Below are 27,783 nucleotides of genomic sequence, written 5' to 3'. Positions count from 1 at the left end.
TCACAGAAAACAGACAGAAGACAGAGTGGACCACCTGTGCTAATTAACTATCTGCTTCTCCAAACATCTGTGTGGAAACAGAAGACAGATGTGACAAAAATACAGTTGGCTGCAACTGTGTTTAAACCAGTTAAAACAGTGTGTATTTTACATTTGTGAAATGTTTTTGATGTGATATGAAATTAGAGGGATTTATGTTTCTAGAACCATAGCGCAATTGAGAATCAATTCAAGATTAGATGGAGAATTTGCTGTTTTGGCTTCCAGAACCATTTCGCCAATAGAGGAACAAGACACTTGGACTATAAGGAGTAACGTTAGGCTCCCTTTAGTTAGTCCATTGTAGAGCTCGCCAGTTTGTAGTCCTCAAAAACAGAAATGAGTTACCTCTGGTTGGTTCAGCCATTCCTATGCAGAAAATGAATAGGGAAAGATAGGGCTTTGGGATAAACGCCAAAACTAAGGTCCGAGGTTAACACAGGTTTATGAGATCTTACACGTTCTATGAGATAACATCAGTCAGTTAACATGACCTTTATGAATTATGAGGCCTTCGGGTGATTTAGGCTGCGGCAGGTAGCTTAGCCTAGTGGTTAGAGCGTGGACTTGCAAGATCGAATCCCCGCGCTGACAAGGTAAAAATCTGCCCCTGAATAAGGTGGTTAACCCACTGTTTCGTAATTGAAAATAAGAATTTCTTCTTAACCGGCTAGCCTAGTTAAATAAAAGTGCGTTTTCTGACTAAATAAATGCTTCAAAATTCACAAAAAGTTATGTTAGCTGATAAAGATTATTGCATAGACCAAAAGTATTAGAGCTCCTACGTCACATGACTTCTTTTCAGCATTTATCAAAAAACCTTACTAGTTAGTGCTCTATAGAGATGGGTTGCCTGACAACGTTACGAAAAAAGAGTCCATGTGGTAGATGGTGCGTTCAGGACAACTGGGAACTCGGGATAATACAAAGCCAAATCATTCCGTCAGTGATCTTGAAACTATTTTTCCCAGTCGGAGCTCGTTTTCTTGCCGAGTTCCCAGTTGTCTTGAACGCACTGAATTCGGATATGTTTTAGTGTGATTGCATACTCAGTTAAATTTAGCTAGAATAGTTGTGTATAATGTGCACATATGACATTACTTGTTTATTGTTGTTGCATATAACAATTTTTTTTGTGTTTTTTTTTTGCATATAACATTACAGACCTGTTACAGGTGATTTTCACGTAGGCTGTGAGCATGTCCACACACAGCCAGTGCCATATGACAGCGTTTCTATGGTAACAAAATTGTAAACACGATTTCCCCAGTGCCTTGAAGTAAAGCTAACCTAGCTAGCCTATACGTATCCCATTCACTCTTAACAGTTAAATTGTAGTATTCGAAACAATGCCCAAGAAGAAAGGAAAAAATGGAAAGAAAAGTAAAGGGTAAGAAATCATTTTTTCTTTGCGTCGTTATCGCTTGAATTGGCTAACGTTAGCCATGTTAGCTACCTGTAGCTCGTTTTACGCACTGTTTGTGTAGCTATCTAATTTACTACAATTCTTTGTCCAAATTGTATGTCTAGAAAAGGAAAAAAAGAAGGCAAACATGAGTCAAAAGCCGATAAAGAGTCTGACATTGAGAAGGCAAAGGCCAATGCTGCTCTTTGGGAAGCCAGGCTGGATGTCACTGAACACTCGCGCGTGGAGTACCGTGAAGCAACCCGCAGGTTGGCACGAGCCAATGAAGAGCTCACTAACCAGCAGTATCGTGCAGAGAAGGACACAGTTGACATAATTGCCTTCTTGAAGAGGAAAGATGCAGAGAAAGAAGAAAAGGTTCACTTTTATCCACAGATATTTATAATATCCATAATTTATTGTATTTGGGGGGTTTACTAGCATTGTATCGTTGTATTATTATTATATATATATATTTTTTTTTACAGATTACAAGGCTAGAGGGACAACTTAAAAGTAAAAAAAAACAAGCCCTTGAAGAAAATGAACAACTGGTAAGTATTTAGTCTTTGTGAAGGAACAAACTTGGGTAACCTTCCAAGTAAGTCTTCCATAATTTCAAAGAACGGGGAGTGACTAGACAGTTTACAAAAACAGGTCAGAAACGGACCAGGAACATTAGCATGTTTTACTAAACATGCTGACATCCCTGCCCAGCATCCCTGCCCAGCATTGTCCTGCAAGCCTCAAGGGTAGACATTGTTTGTCTGATGTCATGTACAGCATCTAAAAAAAAGGCGCTGTATTGTGTCTGAACAACAGTGTTGTTTTTAATCAGGCAGTCCCTATGCTAATTTATAGAAAAAAGAAAACAAACTAAGAAACAAACCCCTACATTTCCAGCCATATGGTCTGAAATTATGGTATATGGTAATGCCATACAACTACAGAAAAAGCGTAATTAAAATGTACATGGTCTCGAACATACAAACTAGTTTTGATATACTGTAGCCTAAGTTATCCATCCCTCATGTGTCATATGGATTGTTTGTGGTGGTGTGCAACTTTATTTACGTGTTAATTTTGACAGTTGATCTCTACAGACAAAAATACATCACATTGATTGAGTAGCCTAGTGGTTAGAGCGTTGGACTGCAAGTTCAAATCCCCAAGCTGACAAGGTACAAATCTGTCGTTCTGCCCCTGAACAGGCAGTTAACCCACTGTTCCTAGGCCGTCATTGAAAATAAGAATTTGTTCTTAACTGACTTGCCTATTTAAATAAAGGTAAAACATTAAAATAAAATCTGTTGCAATGGTTTAACAACAAGGAAATGTGCAGAAATGTGCAGAAATGTGCTGCTTTGGCGAACAGCTGTTTTCCATCTCCATTTCTTACTTCACTGTGGTAAAAATAGGACCCAATAAGCTTTTGAGAAATAAAAGAATCTTGGTCTGGACCAACTAAAAGAATCCCTATTTTGCATGGTACTGTCACATATGCCTATGTAGTACTAATTCTGGATATAAATGTTGTTGTGGTTGAGCTAAAGACGTGATTTCAAGACATGCCCCTCAACTCCCTTTGCTCATTGTGAAGTGATAAAATGGTTCATCTTGAAAATGGACTTAGCTAATGGAAACCATTGCATTAAAAGCACTCAAAGAACGTGAGCGCAGTGGCTTTTGTCTCAAAGTAGTCTGACATGTGAGTCTGAATGTTGGAAAAAGTCAGCCAACCAACCAAACAACTACACTGAGTGTACAATACATTAAGGACACCTGCTATTTCCATGACAAAGATTCCAGGTGAAATCTATGATCCCTTAATGATGTCACTTTTTAAATCCATTTCAATCAGTGTAGGTGAATGGGGAAGACAGCTTAAAGAAGGATTTTAAAGCCTTGAGACAATTGAAACATGGACTATGTATGTGTGCCATTCGTAGGGTGATTTAAGTGCCTCTGAACTGGGTTTTGTAGGAGGTGCCAGGCACAACAGTTTGTGTCAAGGACTGCAATGCTGCTGGGTTTTTCATGCTCATCAGTTTCCCATGTGTATCAAGAGTAGTCCACCACCCAAAGGACATCCGGACAACTTGTCGCAACTGTGGGAAGGAAGCATTGGAGTCAACATGGACCATCCATGTGGAATGCTTTCAACACCTTGTAGAGTCCATGCCCTGACGAATTGAGGCTGTTCTGAGGGCAAAAGGGGGAATGCAACGTCAATATTAGGAAGGTGTTCTTAATGTTTTGTACACTCAGTGTATATCATCAAGAGTTTCACTGGATCAGTGCCATATTTTCATTGCAATTTAAACACTGCATTAGGCAAAGAAAATAGAGATGCATCCATAAGCAAAACTTAAGCACAATTCTGGCCATTTGATGATGGAATGGGAGCTTTCTAAAGAAAGCTATTGATCATTTAATTAATCCCTGTCGTAATTTTATAGAATGGCATTTATAGAGTTATCTAAAGAATATCAATTAGGCATAACATTATAATCAAATGGTTGGTAATCTATAATTGTGTCATTATATACATGATTGTAGGTGCATGTTTTGCTTGCTTTCAATAACTTGTGTACTTAGCAGCAGTTACATAGCAGCACTTAAACTCTGATTTCAGCCTCTCTGACTGATCTGTTCCTGAAGTTGGGTTGGGTTGCAAAGGCCATACTTCATCTGAACTTTTTGATTTTCTTCCCAACTATTATAAGTGGTTGTTTTCCTCCTATTCCTGGAATCTGAATCGATTCTATTTCTGAAATGGCAACTGCCATGTCACATACAAATATGAAGTGGATACACACTTAGATGGTGTACATTCTCAAAATGTTCATTGTATACGTAGCTAACAATATTGGTGTATACACTATTTACACCTGCTGTATAGAGTTACATTATTTTCTATGTCTCCAAAATCTAAGATATGGAACTACAGTTGAAGTTGGAAGTTTACATACACTTGGGTTGGAGTTATTAAAACTAGTTTTTCAACCACTCCACTAATTTCTTGTTAACAAACTATAGTTTTGGCAAGTCGGATAGGACATCTACTTTGTGCATGACACAAGTAATTTTTCCAACAATTGTTTACAGACAGATTATTTCACTTATAATTCACTGTATCACAATTCCAGTGGGTCAGAAGTTTACACACACTAAGTTGAATGTGCCTTTAAACAGCTTGGAAAATTCCCGAAAATTACGTCATGGCTTTAGAAGCTTCTGATAGGCTAATTGACATCATTTGAGTCAATTGGAGGTGTACCTGTGGATGTATTTCAAGGCCTACCTTCAAACTCAGTGCCTCTTTGCTTGACATCATGGGAAAATCAAAATAAATCAGCCAAAACATCAGAAAAAGAATTGTAGACCTCCACAAGTCTGGTTCATCCTTGGGAGCAATTTCCAAATGCCTGAAGGTACCACTTTCATCTGTACAAACAATAGTACGCAAGTATAAACACCATGAGACCAAGCAGCCATCATACCGCTCATGAAGGAGACGCATTCTGTCTCCTAGAATGAATGTACTTTGGTGCGAAAAGTGCAAATCAATCCCAGAACAACAACAAATGTAGACCTCCACAAGTCTGGTTCATTCAAGATGCTGGAGGAAACAGGTACAAATGTATCTATATCCACAGTAAAACGAGTTTTATATCAACATAATCTGAAAGGCCGTTCAGCAAGGAAGAAGCCACTGCTCCAAAACCGCCATAAAAAAGCCAGACTATGGTTTGCAACTGCACATGGGGACAAAGATTATACTTTTTTGAGAAATGTCCTTTGGTCTGATGAAACAAAAATAGAACTGTTTGGTCATAATGACCATCATTATTTTTGGAGGAAAAAGGGGGAGGCTTGCAAGCCAAAGAACACCATCCCAACTGTGAAGCACGGGGGTGACAGCATCATGTTTTGGGGTGCTTTGCTGCAGGAGGGGCTGGTGCACTTCCCAAAATAGATTGCATCATGATGTATGAAGGATTTGTGGATATATTGAAGCAACATCTCAAGACATCAGTCAGGAAGTTAAAGCTTGGTCGCAAATGGGTCTTCCAAATGGACAATGACCCCAAGCATACTTCCAAAGTTGTGTCAAAATTGCTTAAGGACAACAAAGTCAAGGTATTGGAGTGGCCATCACAAAGCCCTGACCTTAATCCTATAGAAAATTTGTGGCCAGAACTGAAAAAGTGTGTGCGAGCAAGGAGGCCTACAAACCTGACTCAGTTACACCAGCTCTGTCATGGAGGAATGGGCCAAAATTCACCCAATTTATTGTGGGAAGCTTGATGAAGGCTACCCGAAACGTTTGACCTAGTTAAACAGTTTAAAGGCAATGCTACCAAATACTCATTGAGTGTATGTAAACTTCTGACCCACTGGGAATGTGATGAAGGAAATAAAAGCTGAAATAAATCATTCTCTCTACTATTATTCTGACATTTCACATTCTTAAATTAAAGTGGTGATCCTAACTGACCTAAGACAGGGAAGTTTTCCGAGGATTAAATGTCAGGAATTGTGAAAATCTGAGTTTAACTATATTTGGCCAAGGTTGGTTGTTGGTTGGTTGTTGCAGGTTGCAGAATACACTCTTAAAATCAATGAGCTGGAGGAGAAGTTTGAGAAGAGATCCAATGAGTTCAGGATGATCCAGGGTGAACTGAAGACTATCAAGGAGTTTCGGAAAAAGAAAGCCCAGATGGAGCAGGAGCTCAATAGTGTGAGAACAACATGGACAGAAATCATGCTTGACACCCTGAAGTACCACTCTTGATTGTGTAGTTCACAGTTCTATCAATGATCATCAACTCTCTACTTTCTAGATTAAAGAAAGCATGTACATTGCAGACAGAGAGCACAAGGAAAGCCTAGCTAGAATGGAGCACAAATTCTTCAGTGAAAAGGTATGATGATAGTTTCAAATTGACACATTATTTTGTACATGCACTTACAGTTCCAAGGAGGTGTAAAATAAACCTGGGGGAAACTAGGATTGCGCTAATCAAAAAGTATTGGATTAAATGGGTAAAGATGTTCAGGTGTAAAAGGCCTAACTGATCAATAGAGAGGCGGGAGAGAAACAGTGAGTACTGTGTGTTCCCTTGCAGGTTCGCCTAGAGAAAGAGGCCGAGCAGAGGATCGCCCAGCTGGCTGAGAGGGCCCACAATGAAGCCATTGTGTGAGTGTCTCCGCTGACCAATTACATGCTAATTTTATTCTTCAAACTGCACCTCCAGGTCAAGGAAAGAAATCGGCAAAATACATCATTTGTGAGGGAAAACAAGGTTATTATCTTGACCACACCAGTTTGTCTTCTTCAAGTTAGTAGTGTATATCACCCAAGCCAATGATGACATCCTCAGCAGTTCCAGAATGCCTTGCAGGAAGGGGGTTCTGGTTTGGAGCAGAGTGTGGGGAAGACCTCTGTGCTATATAAACTCAGCAAAAAAAGAAACGTCCCTTTTTCAGGATCCTGTCTTTCAAAGATAATCATTGTAAAGGGTTTAAGCACTGTTTCCCATGCTTGTTCAATGAACCATAAACAACTAATGAACATGCACCTGTGGAATGGTCGTTAAGACATTAACAGCTGTGGCAAAGAAGGGGGTCGAGTGATAAGTGGCAGATATGTGAGAGCAGAGCTAATAAACGGGCTCTGCCCGATCACTAAAATGGCCACCCCTGTCAGAACTACAGATCACAAAATGGCCGACCGCCAAAAATACAAGTCCCAGAAGCAAGGGGAACCCTCAGAAGGTGGAGCCGACTCACAGATAAAGGGTCAAGAAAAACCAGGAAGAGGAAGAGAGAGTGCTGGAAGGAGCTATGAACAATAGAGAAAGAGACTATAGAGATTGGCTGGATTTACCGTGTATGAGCTGGATTGTTTGGACTTACCTGTTGGCGTTTGGACCTGGACCTACCGAGAACCCAATTCGTGTACCGAACCCTGCTATCCTTGACCTCGCCTACGGCCTGGGTGGACCAGGACGGAGAAACAAACACACAGGTACTGTCCTGTTCGAAAGAACTCTCATTCTTGGGTGATTTGATGACAGTTTACCACTTAGTTTGTGACAAACGCTCCTAACCTTGAAGAGGTTTGCCACACGTGGTGGAGGATGCGGGCATGGACTAACATACCACTGGTTAGGTAGAAGGAAAAATTAAATAAATGTTCAGTTAGCACTCCAAAGGGGAGTCAGGTTTTTTTTTTTGTTTTGGCTTTGTTTAGGTAGGACAGATTTTTTTAGGAAAATGAGTATGGAGGGAGCCATACAGGCCCTGTTACAAGCGGCGGCCGCCCAACAAGAGGCAACTAGAGCTCAACAAATAGTTCATCAGGATGCAATGCGAATGTATCAGGACACGTTACAGATCCAGCACCGCACCAACCAGCTGCTCAGAGAAGAGCAAGAGAGAAACACCCGGGAGTTAAGAGAAGGCCTAAAGGGGCTAGCGGACCAAATTGGGGTTCAATTACCAGCTGCAGATACCCAGAGGAGGGCCAATAATTTTCTTCAGAAAATGACAGCGCAGGATGATGTGGAAGCATATCTTACCACCTTCGAAAGGACGGCAGAGAGGGAGAAGTGGCCGAAAGAAGAATGGGCAGGGCTTCTGGCACCATACCTGGCAGGGGACGCTCAAAAAGCGTATTTCGACCTGGAGTTGAAAGAAGCACAGGATTACGATAAACTAAAGGGGAGATCCTGACTAGACTGGGAGTGACCGATACCGTGAGGGCACACCGCTTCCACCAGTGGTCCTACCGACCGGGACAACCCCCACGAACACAGATGTTCGACTTGATTCACCGGAAATGGTTGCGACCAGAGACCCGGTCATCCGCCGAGATTGTCGAGACCATCGTACTCAACCAGTTTCAGCGAGGTCTACCCCAAGAAGTGAGACGATGGGTTGGCCAGAACGAGGTATTTTCCGCCGACCATCTCGTGGGCCTGGTTGAACGGTATTGTATGGCAAGAACAGCTGAGCAGGCACAGGAGGAAAGATTCCCGTTCCCCAGGCATGGGCGAACCAGCGGACAGGGTAAGGCTGTCCCAACATATAGAGGGGAAGAGAGCAGCGTGGGGCCATGAGGAAAGAATCAGAATCAGGCCAAGACACTAAGGGAAAAAACGGAAACCGGGACTGGGTGTCGAGGGGGTCTCCCCCCCGAACCCCTATTATCTGTTACAATTGTAATCAACCAGGACATATTGCAGCCTATTGCCCTATTAAAGAAGAGCCAATGCAATGTAACCTCAGTGAAAATGAAGATGATATACGGTATGCATGTCCTGTTGTAACCACTGTACTTGAAAGATCAAGAAACAATCATATGTGCAGGGTGAAGATTGAAGGGAAAGAGGTTGAAGCACTGCTGGATTCCGGCAGTATGCTAACCCTGGTCGTTGCAGGCCTAGTGCCGACTCATAAACTGGATACAAGACAGGATATCAGTGTTACATGCATTCATGGGGATACCCGTCTGTACCCCACGGCCTTAGTGAGCATACAAACAGAGGACGGTCTGCTGGATTATGAGGTCGGCGTGGTCCCAAAGATGCCATATGATGTAATATTGGGTAGAGACTTTCCTAACTTTGCGAAGTTAGGCCACAAGAATGGCATATTTGAGAATCCAACAACCCTGACCAAGCAGGAAGAAGCATGGGGCCTTCAACCAAAGCCAAGAAAAGAGGTCTCCCAGGGGACAACATCACAGGTGCTAGTAGGGGGGAGGAGGATGAAGTGGCAAACCTCGCTGATGACTAACAGCCCGGTACTAGTGGGGCTGGGGTCGATCTGAATCCAGAGGACGACGATATAGAACCAGCAGACCTGGCAGAGTCCTTGACTAATTTTGGGACGGCCCAAAACCAGGATCCAACCCTGCAACAAGCCAGAGCAGATGTGCAGGTCGTAGATGGTACTCCCATAAATGGTGGGATGATGCCTAATAGTTTTCCCCACTTCATCCTGAAAAAGGGTTTGGTGTACAGAGTCTCGAAAATAGGGGTTGATGTGGTGGAACAGTTGTTGGTTCCCACTCGGTACCGGAGGACAGTACTGGATCTAGCTCATGGGCACATTCTGGGTGGACACCTTGGTATCGATAAAACCAGAGACCGGATTGTAAGGAGGTTTTACTGGCCAGGAATTCAAGCTGAAGTGGCTCGGCATTGTGGAGAGTGCCCGGAGTGCCAGTTAACGGCTCCCCGACCAGCTTTTAGAAGCCCGTTAGTGCCACTCCCCATAATCGAAACGCCATTTGAGAGGATAGCAATGGATTTAGTGGGCCCACTACCCAAATCCGCCAGAGGGCACCAATACATTCTGGTCATTCTAGATTATGCCACTCGCTACCCAGAAGCCATTCCCCTTCGGACGATGACTTCCAAAAATATTGCAAAGGAATTAGTGCTCTTGTTCACCAGGGTAGGGGTTCCAAAGGAGATCCTTACCGACCAGGGGACCCCCTTTATGTCCCGCCTTATGGCGGACCTTTGTAAACTGTGGCAGGTGAAACAGTTGAGGACATCGGTTTACCATCCTCAGACGGACGGGCTGGTTGAGAGATTCAACCGAACCCTGAAGTCAATGCTCAGGAAGGTAATCGATAAGGATGGGAAAAACTGGGATTGCATGTTGCCGTATCTGATGTTTGCCATTAGAGAGGTTCCTCAAGCCTCGCTGGGGTTTTCTCCCTTTGAGCTGGTATATGGGAGGCATCCCCGGGAATCTTAGACATCGCCCGGGAAACCTGGGAGCACCAATCCACCCCGTATACTAGTGTCATAGAGCACGTCACGGCAATGCAAGACAGGATAGCCACAGTCATGCCCATCGTCAGAGAGCACATGAGACAAACACAAGAACACCAGCGGCACACTTATAACCGGCAGGCTACCCTGAGGGAATTTCAACCGGGAGATAAGGTGTTAGTGCTGATCCCCACAGTAGAGTGTAAACTACTAGCCACATGGAAAGGGCCATATGAAGTACTGGAGAGAATAGGAGAAGTCAATTATCGGATCCGACAGCCAGGTCGACGGCCCCAGGAACAGATTTATCACATAAACCTGTTAAAAGCATGGAGAGAGAGAGAAACACTAATGGTCACATACCCCACACACATTCAGGAGACAGCCTGTAAATATTTCACCCACTCTGTCCCCAGCGCAAGTACAGGAAGTAAAGGCCCTGATCCAGAAAAACAGAGATGTGTTTTCAGAGGTACCTGGCCGAACTGAGGTTACGGCTCATGATATCGTTTCTCTACCAGGGAGAAAAGTGAGTATGAGGCCATATCGGGTAACCCAGTGCTGGTGGTACCAGACTTTGAGAGAGAGTTTGTGGTTCAGACGGATGCCTCAGAGGTCGGCTTGGGAGCAGTGCTATCCCAAGAGGTAGAAGGGGTGGAACACCCCATCCTGTTTTTAAGCAGGAAGCTGGAACCAAGGGAAACCAACTACTCAGTCGTTGCGAAAGAGGCGCTGGCAGTAAAGTGGGCTCTAGAAAGTCTGAAGTACTACCTGCTGGGGCGCCACTTCACCCTCATCAGTGACCATGCCCCACTCACCTGGATGCATAGGGCTAAAGAGAAGAACGCTCGGGTGATGCGGTGGTTTTTGAGTCTCCAACCGTTTCATTTTGACTTGAAACACAGAGCAGGGAAGGAAATGGGAAACGCGGATGGGTTATCCCGCATGCATGCATATTTTGCTGCGGTAGCCCGACCTAGGGGGTCGGATCTAGGGGGAGAGATATGTGGCAAAGAAGGGGGTCGAGTGATAAGTGGCAGATATGTGAGAGCAGAGCTAATAAAGGGGCTCTGCCCGATCACTAAAATGGCCACCCCTGTCAGAACTACAGATCACAAAATGGCCGACCGCCAAAACTACAAGTCCCAGAAGCAAGGGGAACCCTCAGAAGGTGGAGCCGACTCACAGATAAAGGGTCAAGAAAAACCAGGAAGAAGAAGAGAGAGTGCTGGAAGGAGCTATGAACAATAGAGAAAGAGACTATAGAGATTGGCTGGATTTACCGTGTATGAGCTGGATTGTTTGGACTTACCTGTTGGCGTTTGGACCTGGACCTACCGAGAACCCGATTCGTGTACCGAACCCTGCTATCCTTGACCTCGCCTACGGCCTGGGTGGACCAGGACGGAGAAACAAACACACAGGTACTGTCCTGTTCGAAAGAACTCTCATTCTTGGGTGATTTGATGACAGTTTACCACTTAGTTTGTGACAAACGCTCCTAACCTTGAAGAGGTTTGCCACACAGCTTACAGGCATTAGGCAGTTAAGGTCACAGTTATGAAAGCTTAGGACACTAAAGAGGCCTTTCTACTGACTCTGAAAAACACCAAAAGAAAGATGTTCTGCTCGACTGCGTGAACTTGCCTTAGGCAGGCTGCAATGAGGCATGAGGACTGCAATAAATTGCAATGTCCGTACTGTGAGACGCCTAAGACCGTGCTACAGGGAGACAGAAAAGACAGCTGATCGTTCTCAGAGTGACACACCACGTGTAAAAACACCTGCACAAGATCGGTACATCCGAACATCACACAGGTACAGGATGGCAACAACAACTGCCGAGTTACACCAGGAACGCACAATCCCTCCATCAGTGCTCAGACTGTCCGCAATAGGCTGAGAGAGGCTGGACTGAGGGCTTGTAGGCCTGTTATAAGGCAGGTCCTCACCAGACATCACCGGCAACAACGTTGCCCATGTGAACAAACCCACCATCGCTGGACCAGATAGGACTGGCAAAAAGTGCTCTTTACTGACGAGTCACTGTTTTATCTCACCAGGGGTGATGGTCGGATTCGGGTTTATCGTCGAAGGAATGAGCATTACACCGAGGCCTGTACTCTGGAGCGGGATCGATTTGTAGGTGGAGGGTCTGTCATGGTCTGGGGAGGTGCGTCACAGCATCATCAGACTGAGCTTGTTGTCATTGCAGGCAATCTCAGGGAAGACACCCTCCTCCCTCATGTCGTACACTTCCTGCAGGCTCATCCTGACATGACCCTCCAGCATGACAATGCCACCAGCCATACTGCTCGTTCTGTGCATGATTTCCTGCAAGACGGGAATGTCAGTGTTCTGCTATGGCCAGCGAAGAGCCCGGATCTCAATCCCATTGAGCACGTCTGGGACCTGTTGGACCGGAGGGTGAGGGCTAGGGCCATTCCCCCCAGAAATGCCCAGGAACTTGCAGGTGCCTTGGTGGAAGAGTGGGTTAAATCTCACAGCAAGAACTGGCAAATATGGTGCAGTCCATGAGGAGGAGATGGACTGCAGTACTTAATGCAGCTGGTGGCCACACCAGATACTGACTGTTACTTTTGATTTGACCCCCCCTTTGTTCAGGCAGGGACACATTATTCCATTTATGTTAGTCACATGTCTGTGGAACTTGTCCAGTTTATATCTCAGTTGTTATGTTCATACAAATATTTGCACATGTTAAGTATGCTGAAAATAAATGCAGTTGACAGTGAGAGGACATTTCTTTTTTTGCCGAGTTTAGTTCTAAAGCCATATGAGGACAGACTAGGGATATACTTTGAATTCTGTGTTCTTTTATGGTCTATAAACTCTCTTCAACATTGACACTGAATGTGGCATTTATCATCGATTACTTGCCAATTGTAGACTTAAATCCTTGGCCATGTATAAAGTTGAAATGCACGTAACCTGTGTTTTCAGACAGAGCTGACATTGACCCAGTTTGTCTCAATTTGGTGACTAAGAGAGAGTGACTCAAAGGAAAATTAAAACCAGATCCTTCCCAGCATTATAAGCTTGGAATTTAATGTCACTTATAATTTTCTCTCGTCTACTACATCACCAGACCGCTCCCTATCCTGCCACCAAACCCAATGCACCACCTTTATGTTGTCGAAGTTACTTTAGACTGACAGATAACAGTGGTGGAAGTGCCAGTTATACCTCAGTTTGGCACCTAACATGAAAAACTGTGCATTCCTTGTTTCCTAAACTAACAGTCAGTTGGATGATGCGTCACGCTCAGTGTTCAAGGAGAACGTTCGTCTCAGCGAGGCACTCAGCTGCCATATGAAGGAGGTAGATGACCTGAGGAAGATGACTGTGTCATTGGCTGAGGAAAACACCTCCCTGGCACTGCATAAGGTACACTGGTACCATGGCATGTCAAACAGAGCAGTGGGCATTTTCATGTACTGGCAGCGCCTGGACAAAACCAATAAATTGTATTTATTTATGTGGCAGATCTCCTGTGGACATACAGTATTTTAGATGGTATTTCCCCTGTTTTATTTATTTTTGGTAACCCCGTGTTTGTTTTGCTTGCGGCCCCTCTTTCCCCTCACCTCCACAGTACGAGCCAGTATCTCGTGGTTGGTAGGTGTGGTGAGTTTCCACTGGCTTCTGGGTTCCAAGTCATTGGCTTCCCCCCAAAGCATTTTTTGCACTGTTTCTCTAAGGCAAATAAATACAGTATAACATAATCTCATCCCTGACTATGTCGATAAAGCAAGGATACTATGAAGTCACCCCAGCTCAGTATTTCTTCCAATCATTCTTCCATTCGGCAATCATTCTTTCATTCTCAATCCTTCTTCCATTTGACAGTTAAGCCCCGCAAAACATGATCCATTTATCAACATGCCATTTAGTGTCTTTAATGAATTACGTTACTTTGGAGAATGCCTTATGTATATTTTCATTATAATCTCAACCCTATTTTAAGACTAACCCCTCAATCCTTCCTATATTCTCCACCCCTAGGAGACCAGTGAGCAGATGATGAAGGAGAATGTGTCCCAGGTAAGGGCCCAGAATGAGGAGATAGCAGAGCTTAGGGGGAAGGTGGGGACCTTGGAGCAGGCCCTGGGGCTCATGGTGGGGGAGTTTGAGAGAGACAAGGAGGAAGCGCAGAACCGAGTCCTGGTCAGCACCCAGGCCGGCCAGGTGGAGCTGGATAAGCTGCAGAAGGTGCTGGCCATGAGGGAGAAGGAGATGGGGCAAGTGAAGCGGCTGGCACGCAGCATCGTGGAGCAGCGCACAGAGCTGGAGTGCTTCTTTCAGGAGGCTTTGGGCCAGGTGAAGCAAGAGATCCAGGCCAGCCGGTTGCAGTACAGGCAGGAGGCCCTGGAGGCCTACCGCAGGCGGATGAGTGAGGCTCGGTCAGGCAAGAAGGAGTACCCCCGCATCCGCACCTTCCACAAAACCCCTCACAGCAGCAACAGTGTCTATACCGACCTGGAAGAGGCAGAGAAGTGGTAAGGCCTGCATGCGGTCTTTACCACCACTTACCATACATTTCCTCATTGCTATGGTAGAAACTGTTCCTACTTGGAAATCTATTTTTCCACTACACTTGTGTTTCAGGAATAATCTCCAGAGCAACAAGGTTGACATCTCTGAACTCACATGGGAGCAGAAGGAGAAAGTGCTTAGACTGCTGTTTGCCAAAATGAACGGACAGAAAGCAAGGTAACCGCTAGCTACTACATTGTGTGGGTCCTGTGTTGTCTGCCAGCAGACATGCTCATTGTTAGCTTCCCTATTATCTCATTTCTATTTCTACTGCGTTCTGTTTAGAATGATACCATCAAATTGGAATCATTAAACATGAAAACGAAACCCCTAGCGCAATAAAGTGTTGAGAACAAAACACAGTGACACCATCAGAAGCATGAGCTGTGCTGCAGTCTGGGAGAGGGCCTTTATTTGTGACTCCTTTTTAATGTCTTAAACAGCTCTTTTCTCAGCAAAAGAGGATACCATAAAACATCAGTTAGGTTTAAACCAATTTTCTTTTCCGTCCAGCGGCTTAAAAAGAATGAAGAAAGAGTCTGGGCACAATAGTAAAAATAGGGCCGGCCACAGAGTCGTGTGCTTGAAAACAAACATCTGGCCACGCAGATTTGCCTTCAGGCTCTTGGCCCCACTTCATGCGCACAAGGGGTTTATTTCGTTTTTGAACGCCTGTGGTCAGGGGACCGCCGGCAACATGATTTTCAAGTTGAGGACAGGGGATCTGAATGTATAAGGGGGTATTGGAGGTCAGAGATGTACATTCATGGCAATGTCAACATTATCCTGGATTCTAGCCTTGCAAACATACATCATTTGGCAACGTAGGATGAATTTACAGCAACCCAGTAGAGTATGAATCATGACCTGATGTAACCCTTACAAGGCCTTTCTGCAGTCAACAGCTAGAGAGAACAGGTGCCACAGTATGGTAAAACATGTCTTTTTAAAATGTACAGCGCATTTTGATGCAACTCTGCAACTTATTTAGCAGGAAATTGAGTCAACCTTTGGCGTTGTCTGCGTCCCCAGAGAGGAACCAGAACAACATTGACCCCGGGTAAGACACAAAAAGATTCCTGATTGTGATTTATCAGACCTTGTTGATTTTTTTTGGTACATAATGACATGTCTTGCAGAATTACAGAGGAGACATCCCATGTGACCTTCATCACCCAGGCGCCTGTGTCCAACCTTCCCTCGAACCCCAGCACCCTGCCGGATATCCAGACCACATGACCTATCCGTGCAGTGTTAGTCGGTCTGAGAAATGTGCTGGTCTATATGAAGTGTCTCCAGAATTATGTGGATGGTTATGTGAAAAATGTGTCAATGGTATTTTCTCATTGTCATGAATTGAAAGCTTACTTGAACTTAGATAGACAGGGTGCAAACAGGAGACAGATGGATGATAAAGGGTTCAATTTAAACTGATGGCTTTTTATTCAAATGCAACCTTTTCAGGTCTAAATTAAGTACATGAATAACTGCACCACAGCAAGTGTGCATAAAACGCATCTCAAACATTCAGATGCACTGAATGTATGATTAATAGTGGCATCACATTTGGCAGCTACACATTCATCAACATCATAAGGCTGGTAAGGCAGTATATTTTGAACATAGATGTTGCATACAAAGAAAAGATTTACACTGTTTTAACTGCTCCACAGTTATTTGCATTGTTTCCAAAATCGTAACATAGATACACAGACACATAATTAGTAGAAACATTCACATAACAAAGGAACTGTCATTCAATGATGAAGCCAAACTATTGATCCACAATGGGTGACTGAATCTTGAGATATAATTGAAAAAATATATCACATCTTGGGTACAAATTCTACATTAAGGCTTGTAAAATGACTATGGGTAATTATCAACTCATGGCGACAGGACAGCACAGTATTTTAAAATTTTGCTTCAAAAAAGACATGGGGAAGTGGGAAAGTTCTTTCTCCAGACCCTTTAGCGTCCCATGGTTGGCATGGAAACTGCAGGGGTTTTCACCGTTGAGTCTTCGGCCTTCCATTGTGAAGTAACAGTTTTGATCTGTGTGTAAAACTGGATGCCCTTTAGAAAGCAGAGAAGACATCTATAATAGGATGCTCTGTAACTATGGCACCATGACCGTATTACATAACATGAAATGAAGCTGAAAATCTGGACTCAAGACAATTGGCTTTGATCAGCCATCACTAGTTAAGAGGACTGAGTGTTTTACATCGTCAGTCAGCCACATAAACTCACTGTGTAGAGGCCCCAACCTCCATGTGGACTTTACCCAGCAGTACAACCCCTTATTAGGACCAGTCATACTAACTACAGTATGTCTTCAAACACCTTATTACCTTATGTCAACTGATACTCACTTGTTTGCCGTAGAAGTTGGTGTCTCCTCTGAAGGAGCCTCTTGAGCCAGTGAAGGAAAACATGGGCAGAGGAACAGGGATGGGAACGTTCACCCCAATCTATAAAACACAAACTTCCATTACCGCATTGGAAACAAATACCCCTTCAGAGCAACTGAATGAGTAATTCTGGGAGAAGAAGGTGTACTAAATGCTATTTCGAAGAACTAACAATGCATAAAAAATGAGTCACAACAAACCGAAAACCATTGCTTGTGTTCACAGTGTTGAAAGCATTGCATGCAAGAGGCACAGGAGAACTAAACAAAACATTTTGTTTTTGAGGCCACTTTTGTTTGTTTTTAAGTCCACTGGAAACCCATGGTTGGTTGAGAATGTTTGAAAATGCAGGAGTAATTTTGGACATGGGAGTCAAGCCTTTTGGCTGAGGGATGGAAAAAACAGCAAACACAGGGCATAGCGGAGGCACGCAGACAAGGTAAAGTATTCACACCCTCTTGACTTTATCCACATTTTGTTGTGTTACAGCCTGAATTTAAAATGGAATAAACTGAGATATGTGTTACTGGCCTACACACAATACCCCATAATGTCAAAGAAGAAAGAAACCACTCAGGGATTTCACCATGAGGCTAATGGTGACTTTAAAACAGTTACAGAATTGAATGGCTGTGATAGGAGAAAACCAAGGATAGATCAACAACAAAGTAGTTACTCCACAATACTAACCTAAATGAGTGAAAAGAAGGAAGCCTGTACAGAACAAAATATTCCAAAACATGCTGTTTACAATGAGGCACTAGAGTAATACTGCAAAAGAAATGTGGCAAAGACATTCACTTTATAAGTCATCATTGTAAATAAGAAGTGGTTCTTTAACTGACTTGCCAAGTTTAAAAAAAGGTTAAATAAAACATTTAATAAATATATGTCCTGAATACAAAACGTTATGTTAGGGGCAAATCCAACACGTCACTGAGTACCACTCTCCCTATTTTCAAGCATGGTGGTGGCTGCATCATGTTATGGGTATGCTTGTCATCGGCAAGGACTAGTGAGTTTTTTTTAGGACACAAATAAATGGAACAGAGCATAGCACAGGCAAAAACCTAGAGGAAAACCTGGTTCAGTCTGCTTTCCAACAGACACTGGGAGACAAATGCACCTTTCAGCAGGACAATAACCTAAGACACAAGGTCAAATACACAATGGAGTTGCTTACTAAGATGACATTGAATGTTACAGTTTTGACCTAAATTGGCTTGAAAATCTATGGCAAGACTTGAAAATGGCTGTCTATCAACGATCAACCAACTTGACAGAGCTTGAAGAATTTTTAAATAATGTGCAAAGATTGTGCAATCCAGGTGTGCAAAGCTCTTAGAGACTTACCCAGAATTGCTGCCAAAGGTGATTCAAGTATTGACTCGGGGGTGTAAATACTTATGTAAATGAGATATTTCTGTATTTAATTTAATACATTTGCAAACATTTCTAAAAACATGTTTTCACATTGTCATTATGGGGTATTGTTTGTAAACAGGTGAATTTTAAAAACATTTTGAATTCAGGCTGTAACAACAAAATTTAGAATAAGTCAATGGGTATGAAAACTTTCGGAAAGGCATTGTAAGCCTGAAACATTTAACAGGTCCAAAGGAATCCCTTTTGCAGTTAATTTAAGATTTCCCCTACTGTAATCCTACTAGGAAAATGTATTTCTATGTTCCCCTGTTTTGATAAAAAAAAGGCACATATTTGCTATTTGAAGTCCACATGGGTGGTGAAGGGAAGAGGGGGGCAGAAGTGTTCAGTTTAGAGCAGAAGCAAATAAGGCTATATTTGCCATGGAAAATAATGGTTGTTCAGGGCATGTTTTAGAATAAAGGTGCAATGTCCTCCTTGTTTAAGGTATAGACACGGTAGAGGGTATGAATGCCTCCATTCTCCCAGGAAATAGGGACACACACATTGATCCACAGACACTCACCTGGCCTACATCCACCTTGTGAGTGTATTTGCGTGCTGTGGCTCCGTTGGTGGTGAAGATAGCTGTGCCATTGCCATAAGGGTTATTGTTAACAAGGCTGATGGCGTCATCCAAGGATTCAGCCTCCAGTACAACCAGGACAGGCCCAAAGATCTCCTCAGTATAGCACTTCATCTGGGGCTAGGAGACAAAAAGGAATTACATAATTTCAGGATATGGTCAGAAAATAAGATCAGCGTACTTTTGGGCAGTACAACTAGAATATTTGTCACCTGCATGAACACACTTACTGTGACATTGCAAATGATGGTGGGCCCCACAAAGTTGCCATTCTCATAGCCCTGGACTTTGACATTCCTGCCATCGAGCAGCAGCTGAGCTCCCTCGTCCACCCCACTCTGAATCAGGCTGTTGACCCTTTCCTTGGCCTGAGGGGAGATCAGGGGCCCCACATCCACACCTGCCTGGTCCCCTGAGAGGGTTCCCGAAAAACAACCTGCATTGAGAATTCTCCCTCACAGCCACACATGTATACACAAATACCCCTTCACCCGCAGACACACACAACTCAAAAGCCAAGCCATGGCGAGGGGCCCCCAAAGGCACTCCCTCTAAAATGGCTGTTTAGGTGTTTCCTGTGCAGCCACACAAATTAGAGTGTTTATGACTGTAAATAAGGGGAATCATTCATTCTTCTCCTCCCCATCAACTTCCCTTCTCAAAGACTTGATGCTCTGAGCTACTCTTAAGCTTCGGCCGTAAATGTTGCCGCAAATTTGCAGCATAAGTGACTCAACAAGCCCTCTCTCCCAGTTCAGCCCCATCTGAAGTTATGGTAGAGCGAGAGGTGTGGTTAGGGCTCGTGGGTGGCCTCAAGAGAGTGAGCAGAGGGCTCCTTAGGAATGGATAGGGCGGGAGGTGCGGGCCGGGTGAGAGGTTGGGATACCTGCATTAACTCGCAGAGCTTTTGCACGATCCACCAGTTCAGGCAGCCAGCTGCGGGCCTCGCCCACCAGGATGGCCGTGGAGAGGGCCATGCAGCGCTGCCCTGCTGCCCCGAAAGCTGCACCCACCAGCTGGTTCAGAGTGGTCTCCTTATTTGCATCAGGCATCACCACACCATGGTTCTTTGCTCCCTACAACAGAGCATAAGGGTGGGAATCGTTTAGCCTTCTGTCCCTTGATCCGAATACCAGATCAAACCGACAACTTCATTGCATTTTGGTACACCAAAGTACATTCATTTCCAATGGAACGCTGCATTGCAGAGGCAGTTGCAGTGAGTTCTGTGTGGTGCATATTTTGGATATATCCAACGTTTGCATCAAATTGTATGCATAGACTTGACAGAAATAGTAGCAAAAGGTGAATGTTTTTTTGTTGCACACATATCCAGTTTAAATGATTACATAATGGAAAAAGTTTGACTGCAAAATGTATTATGCAGCATTGATGCAACGACGCTGTCGGTCTGATCAAGGCTTCACACCATGCCTTCAATGTGGTTGCATGCAAATTAGATCAGAGATGGTCTCGAAAGTTTATCCTCTTAAAGAACTTTAGTGAACAAACAATAAAAGTACAATATTGTAAGTGCTTTATATTACGTCAATGCACTTCATTTGTAGATCATTATTGTGGGTATGTGTCAAATAAGATAAATTACACATTTCCACTCAATATTTTCCACAAAGTGTCTGGGCTCTCTGGATCTGAATCCCTGTTTCATCTGTACAGCTAATCAGCCATGGTAGAAAAGAGAAACAAAGAGGATAACGTTCAACAATAGTTTTTAAGCCAACACCGCCACCCTCTGTTCATTAATAGCACAAACTCACCATGTTGGACTGTACTCTCTTGCCATTTTTAGATCCCCTCTCATAGATGTACTCTCCGGCTTGGTTAGAGCCCACAAAGCTGATAGCCTTGATGGCCGGATGATCACAGATGAAGTTGACAGCTGGGAAAGAGTGGGGCAGGGATTCATTTTGCATAGAGCACTGACAGGCCATCCATAATCTCTCCATTATCTCATCACACTGTAAATGAATGTGAATCATAGCATAGAGACACAATGATAATTCAATGATTCACATCACAGCACCAATGTCTCCAGATATAGCTTAGAGATCAGCAGGTGATGGGACATTTAGCTTTTATCTTACCGTCGTGCTGGCCATGGATGATGTTCAGGGTCCCGTCTGGCATCCCAGCATCCTGCAGCATCTTGGCCAACAGCATGGTGCAGGCTGGCACCCGCTCTGAGGGCTTCAACAGGTAGGTGTTGCCACACACCATGCCCATGGGGAACATCCACAGAGGGATCATGGCGGGGAAGTTGAAGGGGGCGATGCCGGCACACACCCCGATGGGCAGGCGGTAGGTGTAGGTGTCCATGTCTTTTGTGATGGAGGGCAGAGTCTCCCCCAGCATCAGGGAGGTGATGCTGCATGTGTGCTCCACCACCTCTGGAGAGGAGACAGTAGGTGTCATTCAGGTACAGAGAACGCTGGGTCAGTCACAGAATGTGTGTGACTATCCCTCATCTGGAGACTGAGTCACATAAGTGACAGACCAAAGGGCTTTTTATACTAGTGACCTAGACGCTGAAATAATGCTCTGATTAACCATTTTCTTGGCTGCAACAAGTATTAAAAGAGGCTAATAAAACATCTCTCTAAATATTGCCCTTTGGAAAAGCCAGTGCACGTGAGACTTACGCAATCCTCTGAACACATCCCCCTCTGCATCTGCCAGGGTCTTGCCTTGCTCCAGAGTAATGCTCCTGGCAAGCTCTTTCTGGAACACAAGACACACACACCATGAACCAACACACACTTCAAATCAGTTCAATTTAAATTGAGTAAATCAAGCTAAGCAACAGCTGCTGTAAATAAATAGTATTTTGTATTTATTTGCATTTGTATTTATTATGGATCCCCATCCCCTACTCTTCCCAGGGTCCAGCAAAATTAAGGCAGTTATACAATTTTAAAAACATTACAATACATTCATAACAGATTTCACAATACACTAAGTGTGTGGCCTCAGTCCCCTACTCCACCACCACATATCAACAACACAAAATCCATGTGAATGTATATGTGTATATGTATGTATGTTATCGTGTGTGTGTATGCATGTGTCTGTGCCTATGTTTGTGTTGCTTAACAGTCCTCACTGTCAAATAAAGTGTAGTTTTATCTGTTATTTAAATCTGACAGACTTTTCCCATAGTCTGTTCTGGACTTGAGGACTGTGAAGGGATCTCTGGTGACATGTCTTGTGGGGTATGCATGGGTGTCTGAGCTGTGTGCTAGTCATTTAAAACAGACAGCTCTGTGCTTTCAACATGTCAATACCTGTCACATATACAAGTAGTGATGAAGTCAATCTCTCCTCCACTTTGAGCCAGGAGAGATTGACATGCATATTATTAATGTTTGCTCTCTGTGTACATCCAAGGGCCAGCCGTGCTGCCTTGTTTTGTGCCAATAGCAATTTTGTGGGACTACTGTTCTACTGTTCTGGACTACTGCTCACAGGAAGAACAGCGCTTTATTATGGACGGACTTCTCCCCATCTTAGCTACTTTTTTGTTGTTGTTCTTTTCACCCCTTTTTCTCCCCAATTGGTAGTTACATTCTTGTCCCATCGCTGGACCCGGGAGAGGCCATGCATCCTCCGAAACACAACCCTGCCAATCCGCACTGCTTCTTGACACACTACTTAACCCGAAGCCAGCCACGCCAATATTTTAGAGAAAACACTGTACAGCTGGCAACTGAAGTAAGCGTGCATGCGCCCGGCCGTCACATGGAGTCAATGGAGCGCGATGGGACAAGGACATCCAATCTGGCCAAACCTTCCCCGAACGATGCTGGGCCAATTGTGCGCCGCCTCATGGGTCTCCCGGTCGCGGCAAGCTGTGACACAGCCCGGGATCGAACCCGGATCTGTACTGACGCCTCTAGCACCACTGCGCCACTCGGGAGGCCCTGTATCAATATGTTTTGACAACTTGCTCAATTTCCACATGATTTATTACAAGAATTAGTTGATGTTTAGGGTTTAGTGAATGATTTGCTCAATTTCCACATGATTTATTACATGATTTAGTTAAGGTTTAGGGCTTAGTGAATGATTTGTCCCAAATATAATGCTTTTAGTTTTTGAAATATTTAGGACTAACTTATTCCTTGCCACCCATTCTGAAACTAACTGCAGCTCTTTGTTAAGTGTTGCAGTCATTTCAGGCGCTGTAGTAGATGACGTGTATAGTGTTGAGTCATCCTTATATATAGATATGTCACTGGCTTTACTTAAAGCCAGTGACATATAATTTGTAAAGATTTTTAAAAAGTTAAGGGCCTAGACAGCTGCCCTGGGGAATTCCTGATTCTACTTGGATTATGTTGGAGAAGCTTCCATTAAAGAACACCCTCTGTGTTCTGTTAGACAGGTAACTCTTTATCCACAATATAGCAGGGGGTGTAAAGCCATAACACATTCGTTTTTCCAGCAGCAGACTATGATCAATAATGTCAAAAGCCACACTGAAGTCTAACAAAACAGGCCCCAACCTTTTTATTATCAATTTCTCTCAGCCTATCATCAGCCATTTGTGTAAGTGCTGTGCTTGTTGAATGTCCTTCCCTATAAGTATGCTGAAAGTCTGTTGACAATTTGTTTACTGTAAAATAGCATTGTATCTGATCAAACACAATTTTTTCCTAAACTTTACTACGGGTTGGTAACTGACTGATTGGTTAGCGGAATGACTTTCGCTTCCCTCCAGACCTGAGGGCACACACTTTCTATCAGGCTTAAATTGAAGATATGGCAAATAGGAGTGGCAATATCGTACACTATTATCCTCAGTAATTTTCCATCCAAGTTGTCAGAGCCCGGTGGCTTGTCATTGTTGATAGACAACAATCATTTTTTCACCTCTTCCATTAAACATTACATTACGGAATTCAAAATGACAATGCCTTTCTTTTATAATTTGGTCAGATATACTTGGATGTGTAGTGTCAGCGTTTGTTGCTGGCATGTCATCCCTAAGTTTGCTAATCTTGCCAATTAAAAAAAGTATTAAAGTAGTTGGCAATATCAGTTGGTTATGTGATGAATGAGTCATCTGATTCAATGAATGATGGAGCTGAGTTTGCCTTTATTTCCCAAAATGTCATTTAAGGTGCTCCAAAGCTTTTTACTATCATTGTTTATGTAATTTATCTTTGTTTCATAGTGTAGGTTTTTCTTATTTTTATTCAGTTTAGTCCCATGATTGCTCAATTTGCAGTACGTTTGCCAATCGGTTGTGCAGCCAGACTTATTTGCCATTCATTTTGCCTCATCTCTCTCAACCATACAATTTCTCAATTCCTCATCAATCCATGGGGATTTAACCGTTTTTACAGTCATTTTCTTAATTAATGGGTGCATGCGTCATGCTTATTAGTAACTGGGATAAGCAATTTCATAAATGTATCAAGTTCAACGTCTGTTTGCACCTCATTACACACCACAGACCAACAAATATTATTTACAACATAGGAATAGTATGGAGGCATTGTGGTGTTTCTTCTTTCTTATCACCTAAGGAACTAGTATCTATCATACCTAAAAGTGTGCCATTGAGAGTAGGGTTCATATTAATCAAATCCATGCTGAATTTGTATGGTACAAAATATTCAAATGACATGGCATACAGAGGCGGTCTTTGAACCCCAAAACATGACAGAAACAAAAATGTGCAACCAAAAGTACATGATGTTAAACGTGTAACGGAGAATTATGAGATTTGACCTTTGCTTCTGGCGGTATTGTACCATATGTACAACAAATTCTTGTCCCTGCTACAGACTTACAATGTTGTCCTTGATAAGCTGCTGATAGCGCAGAAAGATCTGTTGGCGTGCCAAGATGGAGGTTTCAGACCAGGAGTGGTAGGACTGTGAGCAGGAGTCCACAGCAGCCAGCATCTCTTCCTGTGTAGCCTTGGGGACGCGGGCTATCACCTCGTTGGTGGCCTGTAACAGTTAGAGGGAATAACACATTAGTGGGTGAACTTTAACCTGATTATAAAAAAACATATTTGATTGGTATGAAGTGTGCTCAGCTTGAGCAGATAACTTCAACACATTATGATCTGACACACACTGACAAAACCATCAGATCGGGCCATTTCATCAAAAATATTGCAATGTCTTTGACTCTTAAGAGAGCATTAATCTCATTCTAAACCCTGATGATATGAGTAAACTGAAAGCAAAGGAAGGCCGAAGGAGCAAAGTGCCAGCTAACTGACCTTTGAACATTCATGCAAAAGCAGTCTTGAGAATTATAACAACTTGAGATAGATCTCAAGAAAACAGCACACCAATTTATTGCACACCTACAGTACCAGTCAAAAGTTGATACACCTACTCATTCAAGGGTTTTTCTTTATTTTTACTATTTTCTACATTGTAGAATAACACATAGTAATCAAGAAAGTGTTAAATCATATAGTAATCAAGAAACGTTTTTATTTGAGACTTCAAAGTAGCCACCCGTTGCCTTGATGACAGCTTTGCAGACGCTTGGTATTCTCTCAACAAGGTTCATGTGGTAGTCACCTGGAATGCATTTCAGTTAACAGGTGTGCCTTGTTAAAAGTTCATTTGAGTAATTTCTTTCCTTCTTCTTTGAGCCAATCAGTTGTATTGTGACAAGGTAGGGGTGGTATACAGAAGATAGCCCTATTTGGTAAATGACCAAGTCCACATTATGCCAAGTACAGCTCAAATAAGCAAAGAGAAATTACAATCCATCATTACTTTAAGACATGAAGGTCAGTCAATCCGGATAATTTCAAGAACCTTTAAAGTTTCTTCAAGTGCAGTCGCAAAAACCATCAAAGCGCTATGATGAAACTGGCTCTCAGTACAGGAAAGGAAGACCCAGAGTTACCTCTGCTGCAGAGGATAAGTTCATTAGAGTTAACTGCACCTCCGATTGCAGCCCAAATAAATAATTCACAGAGTGGAAGTAACAGACACATCTCAACATCAACTGTTCAGAGACTGCATGAATCAGGCATTCATGGTCGAATTGCTGCAAAGAAACCACTCCTAAAGGACACCAATAATAAGAAGAGACTTGCTTGGGCCAAGAAATACAAGCAATGGACATTAGACCGGTGGAAATGTGTCCTTTGGTCTGATGAGTTCAAATGTGAGATTTTTGGTCCCAACCGCTGAAACTGGATAAACTGGTCAAAACTCAGGTAACTGATTAACCAGCTAAGTTGACCTTAATGTAGCAGTGCATGCCCATCCAAGGTGTTGTTTGTGCATTATTCTGTGCATCAACTATAGTCAAATACAATGGGTAACACAATTTAATTTAGGTAAACTATATTTGAGCCCTTTAAGGCCTAGTTACTTACCGGATTGTGAATATCTAACCATTCTGAAGTCTTGGATTCAACGAACTTCCCATTAATAAACAACTTTGTGGTGGGCTGCGGGGAGACAATTTTTAACATGATCAATTTCCATCAGAAATACAGATCTGTGTGACAGTTAATCCTCTAGTGGTAATCTGTTTGTAGTCATATACAGCCACCATAATTAAAGTCTATTATTAAACTGTTATTACTAACCACTGAGGAGGAGTAACACATGTGCCTGACCTGAAGAGGTACCTGCTGAGAGGAAGCAAGTGGTTAAGCTGTAAAGAATAATTAATCCACGAGTTCATGCATTTATTGTGAATGGTATCATATCAAATGTCAGCTATATAGCATTAGAATCAAAGGCCTACTACCTACTTCCAGGCCTTCTGTTAGGACGGAAAATTAATGTACAACTATGGCAACCCCAAATATCATTGAAGTGCAACTGGGCCATGAAGGTGATTGTTGGAGGGATTACTAAAAGCCCAAAATGTATCAATTAAACAATGTAGCTGGAGAGCACACATGGGAGTCATAGAGCTGCACAAAGCTTGACAGGCAGCTGCATGTGATAAGCACATACTTTTTCCCCATACAAAGAGCAGGAGTCTAAGGAGGAATTGTTCCTTAAATTTAGTGACCCGGAGAATAGTTGAGAACAAGACAAGAGCCAAGCCATATGGCATCTATCACTTTGTAAACAATGTGAAACATTTTGAACACGGGAGGTTGGTGGCACTTTAATTGGGTAGGTTAGGGTTGTGGTAATGGCTGGAACAGTATCAAATACATCAAACACATGGTTTCCATTGGCCATTATTATGAGCTGTCCACCCCTCAGCAGTCTCCTGTGCTTTCGAAAGCTGTTAGTGTCTTAATTAATTCTTGGGTAAAGCATTATAATATGAGTTCTTACCCCTTTCTTCAACAGTGACCTCATTACAGTCGTTGCCATGATGAAAATGTGTTTATTGCTTGATTTATCCCAAAAGAATGTCCCAAACCCTCTTGCAGGACCGTGGCCAGGAGACGCACTTCAAACCTACTCCCTCACCTACATGGATTTAAAAGAAGGAAGGGTCTAGAAATATCTGGTCAGTTATTGGCTTAGAATAAGACCGCTCACGAAAATATACACCTTACTGGCTGAAACTACAACGGTATTAGCCAATCTC

General features: G+C 43.1%; 2 protein-coding genes across 6 annotated transcripts; one reads left to right on the top strand and one right to left on the bottom strand.

Annotated features, from left to right (window-relative positions):
• Window positions 1–16,226, top strand: LOC118362510 (basal body-orientation factor 1-like). Of its 3 annotated transcripts, none has more exons than XM_052486217.1 (12): window positions 1–129; window positions 1,204–1,429; window positions 1,570–1,822; window positions 1,933–1,998; window positions 6,045–6,188; window positions 6,292–6,372; window positions 6,577–6,647; window positions 13,503–13,647; window positions 14,266–14,759; window positions 14,869–14,973; window positions 15,788–15,856; window positions 15,936–16,226. In XM_052486217.1, the coding sequence occupies exons 2-12, from the start codon at window positions 1,389–1,391 to the stop codon at window positions 16,033–16,035; spliced, it is 1,569 nt and encodes a 522-aa protein (XP_052342177.1). In that variant the 5' UTR covers window positions 1–129; window positions 1,204–1,388; the 3' UTR covers window positions 16,036–16,226. The 3 variants fall into 3 exon arrangements, with proteins under 3 accessions (XP_052342177.1, XP_035598787.1, XP_035598785.1); XM_035742894.2 differs by having other exon boundaries at window positions 15,791–15,856; window positions 15,936–16,104; XM_035742892.2 differs by lacking the exon at window positions 1–129 and having other exon boundaries at window positions 1,202–1,429.
• aldh6a1 (aldehyde dehydrogenase 6 family, member A1) lies at window positions 16,216–27,689 on the bottom strand. Of its 3 annotated transcripts, none has more exons than XM_035742889.2 (12): window positions 27,525–27,689; window positions 26,816–26,860; window positions 26,600–26,674; window positions 25,038–25,199; window positions 21,882–21,960; window positions 21,327–21,629; window positions 21,000–21,121; window positions 20,108–20,297; window positions 19,452–19,633; window positions 19,162–19,341; window positions 17,172–17,270; window positions 16,216–16,872 (listed from the first exon to the last, which is right to left on the bottom strand). In XM_035742889.2, the coding sequence occupies exons 1-12, from the start codon at window positions 27,561–27,563 to the stop codon at window positions 16,768–16,770; spliced, it is 1,581 nt and encodes a 526-aa protein (XP_035598782.1). In that variant the 5' UTR covers window positions 27,564–27,689; the 3' UTR covers window positions 16,216–16,767. The 3 variants fall into 3 exon arrangements, with proteins under 3 accessions (XP_035598782.1, XP_035598783.1, XP_035598784.1); XM_035742890.2 differs by having other exon boundaries at window positions 26,816–26,857; window positions 27,525–27,686; XM_035742891.2 differs by lacking the exon at window positions 26,816–26,860 and having other exon boundaries at window positions 27,525–27,674.
• Between the last annotated feature and the right edge of the window lie 94 nt (window positions 27,690–27,783).

Source organism: Oncorhynchus keta, chromosome 29, assembly GCF_023373465.1.
Source record: "Oncorhynchus keta strain PuntledgeMale-10-30-2019 chromosome 29, Oket_V2, whole genome shotgun sequence".
Taxonomy (NCBI): domain Eukaryota; kingdom Metazoa; phylum Chordata; class Actinopteri; order Salmoniformes; family Salmonidae; genus Oncorhynchus; species Oncorhynchus keta.
This window is presented reverse-complemented; position numbering and strand designations above follow the sequence as displayed.